Below are 2,862 nucleotides of genomic sequence, written 5' to 3' on the forward strand. Positions count from 1 at the left end.
GTGACATTGATCATGGTAATTAAAGGTACACTATCCCCAATCCATGTACACATTTTAAAAGCGTCGTTAGAATTATGGATTATTTAATTTCGGAATATCGCTTTTTAAATCTGGCTAAATAATGAAAATTATTCACCAGTATATAAGAGGGATTCAATTGTAATTAATTGGTGATGGAATTCCAATTCCCCGTTCACATCCATAAGACATTCAACGTCGTAAATGCATCAATATCTTATTATTTTACCAACAATATTTCTTATGTGTACTATGTTTTACATTCGTTATTTCCTTAGAAATAAAGTAAACAAGATACAATTCATTCTACAATGCAAAAGTGGATTACAAAGTGAAATGTTCTACATTATGTAGTCCTGTGATAGTTCTTTTAATACAAGTATTTCACGGAGTGTAAAATAAACACCTTTTGGTAATACATAGAGGATATCTAACAGTTATTTCAGTAAAACCAAATATATTTCACCCGTGTGGCTAATATTTTGATATTTTTTATATTATCTGATATATTTGTTACAGTAAAATCTACCGGGCAGCTTTAAAATTCTCCCATTGTCGTTTTGATTGGTCAAATCAGAAAAAAGTGATATTTTTACTAGGGAAAAATATCACTTTTTACAGAATGAATTTTCGATAATTCACACTTTCATTATAAGTCTTCCCATATACCTTAACATTTAATATATGAACAAACAACGTCACAGTAATTATATCATGTATTTCAGAGACATATGTGTCGGTTTCTAAAACAAAAGACTTGTTCCATAACACAGACACAAATTATGAATATCCGCGCGTCACTCATATGAATCCAACGCTATTTTATTGATCCACAAACGACACTTCCGGTCAACGTTAATTTGGGTTCTGTCCAACTCGTTCAGCATCTGTGCGAACGACTTCATTGGGTTACCAGAAGTCTTTGGGGCGTAAGCGGGGTTAGATAATAATTTAGAACGATCTTCCCTTGTCCGGGGAGGATTGTGATGCCCTCCATTAGAATAACCCTGCTCAATGTTTCTTTTCACACTTTTATTAGAAATGTCGGATGCTGCTTTAGATGAGTTGTGAGATACTTCCTCCTCACTCGGGGCTAATTTAGTCTTCAGCGCATATCTGTTTGGGTGAAGCATCCTATCTATCCTACTCAGCATCACTGACGTCTGTTCTCGTTCTATCATTTGTTGATCTATGACATCCGGTACGACTTCCGTGTCCGGTGACGGCCCGACCGGATGTATGACTGCCACCATTCCATTGCGTGATGACCGGAAGTCAGTGTTTGTTTTTATTTGTCGGTCCTTGAGGTCAGAGCTTACCCGGCTCATCAAGACTCCCTTTTTGGGGCTTGGCTTCTGAACTTTTCTGTTTCCATCTCCAAACGAAAATGGTTGGACTGTTGCTTGCCTGTCTTCTCTTTTAAGCGCCACTTTTTCCGCTAGAGGATCGATGTTCGATCCCCACTGGTTGAACAAATGTGTTCCTCTCAGGGATTCCATACCAGTTTGACCACCCAGTCTCTCGGACTGCACACGATCTGTCGTCACTTGTCCATTCATTTTCGGCATTTGTTCGGAATGAATTCTACGTTTTGGTTTGGCCCTATTTGATACACTATCCTCTCCTTGTTGGAATGATCTGTTTAAAAAGAATGTATATTCTTTTAGGGGGCCCACCGATACTTGCCTATAGCTGTTGTTCCTAGGTTCGAGTTGATTCCAGTGTTTCTCTGCCAGATTGTCGATCTGGCGAAGGTATTGTTTCCCGCGCGCTATGTCCATGAGGCGACGTTCACGAGCTCGTGTTTCTAAATCCATAATGTAAAGGAGAGTTGTTCTAGAAGTGGTCACAGGCCGTTCACAGAAAACATCGTCTGTCGAGTATCTTACAGGTTTTCATCCATTCAATGGTTAAACGTTAATCAGCAACTTTCATAATGAATCAGCATAATCCCAACTTTATTCCCAAGGCACTGATAAGGCCAGCATCAGAGACGAGCACTATGGTAAATAAAATGTCCCGGCATGGCAATGAGCTTATTGACAGTTGGTACCACGTTAGCTGTGTTTTGTCCTGTTTATAACACTGATGAGATATTCGATATACAGCTTGCTGACGTCTACCTTTTGAGTGTACACTTCACTAAATCAAGCAATAAAATGCAGCTTAATGCAAATACGTACTAAAAGCAGGCAATTGCCTTCCCTGATCAAGTCACTCAGCACGTGATCATTCAATACGTGTACACCCCATCAGCGGCCTGCCAAAGGTGAGTGCTTCCTTCAACTATCGGCTTTGAGTGTCAATCCTTCAATTCTATCGGCGCGTGTTGATTTGTATGCAGTCGAAATGCGTACTTCAAATTCCTACACGACGCATTCACTATATTATATATACATGTCTATAGGTCTACGTATACTTGACTCACTAGCATGCCTCTCAACTTTGGTACGTAGGTCGAAACATTTAGTACAAACAAGCCAGGCTGTCCTGGCGGTCCATCAACGACGTCCGGGCAACGACGAGCACCTATGTTACAATCAATAGGCTATCGATAAGATTTGAACGCGACCTTATCTGGACTGCTGGGGGAAAAGTTTGCTTTTCCTACTCAAGACTTGAGCCAATATTCTCACAATACACAGTGTTTTCCCCGTGTCAGGCTATTTGAGGCATGTCAAATATTTTTATAACGTATTTTATTTAAAATTAACATACTATTCTTAAAATGTTAGCTTAAAATGTCAACAAGTTAATCTCCCGGTGTGAAATAAACCCGTTTTCGCACCTGTGTGTGACACCTGATTGGTAATACACACCTGTATATATTAATAACGCTAGTCC

At 39.4% G+C, this 2,862-nt stretch overlaps 1 protein-coding gene across 1 annotated transcript; it reads right to left on the reverse strand.

Annotated features, from left to right (window-relative positions):
* Window positions 1–223: 223 nt before the first annotated feature.
* On the reverse strand, window positions 224–2,575 carry LOC117325747. The gene has a single exon (XM_033882187.1). The coding sequence runs from the start codon at window positions 1,833–1,835 to the stop codon at window positions 816–818; it is 1,020 nt and encodes a 339-aa protein (XP_033738078.1). The 5' UTR covers window positions 1,836–2,575; the 3' UTR covers window positions 224–815.
* Between the last annotated feature and the right edge of the window lie 287 nt (window positions 2,576–2,862).

The sequence above is a fragment of the Pecten maximus genome, chromosome 4 (assembly GCF_902652985.1).
Source record: "Pecten maximus chromosome 4, xPecMax1.1, whole genome shotgun sequence".
Classification (NCBI taxonomy): domain Eukaryota; kingdom Metazoa; phylum Mollusca; class Bivalvia; order Pectinida; family Pectinidae; genus Pecten; species Pecten maximus.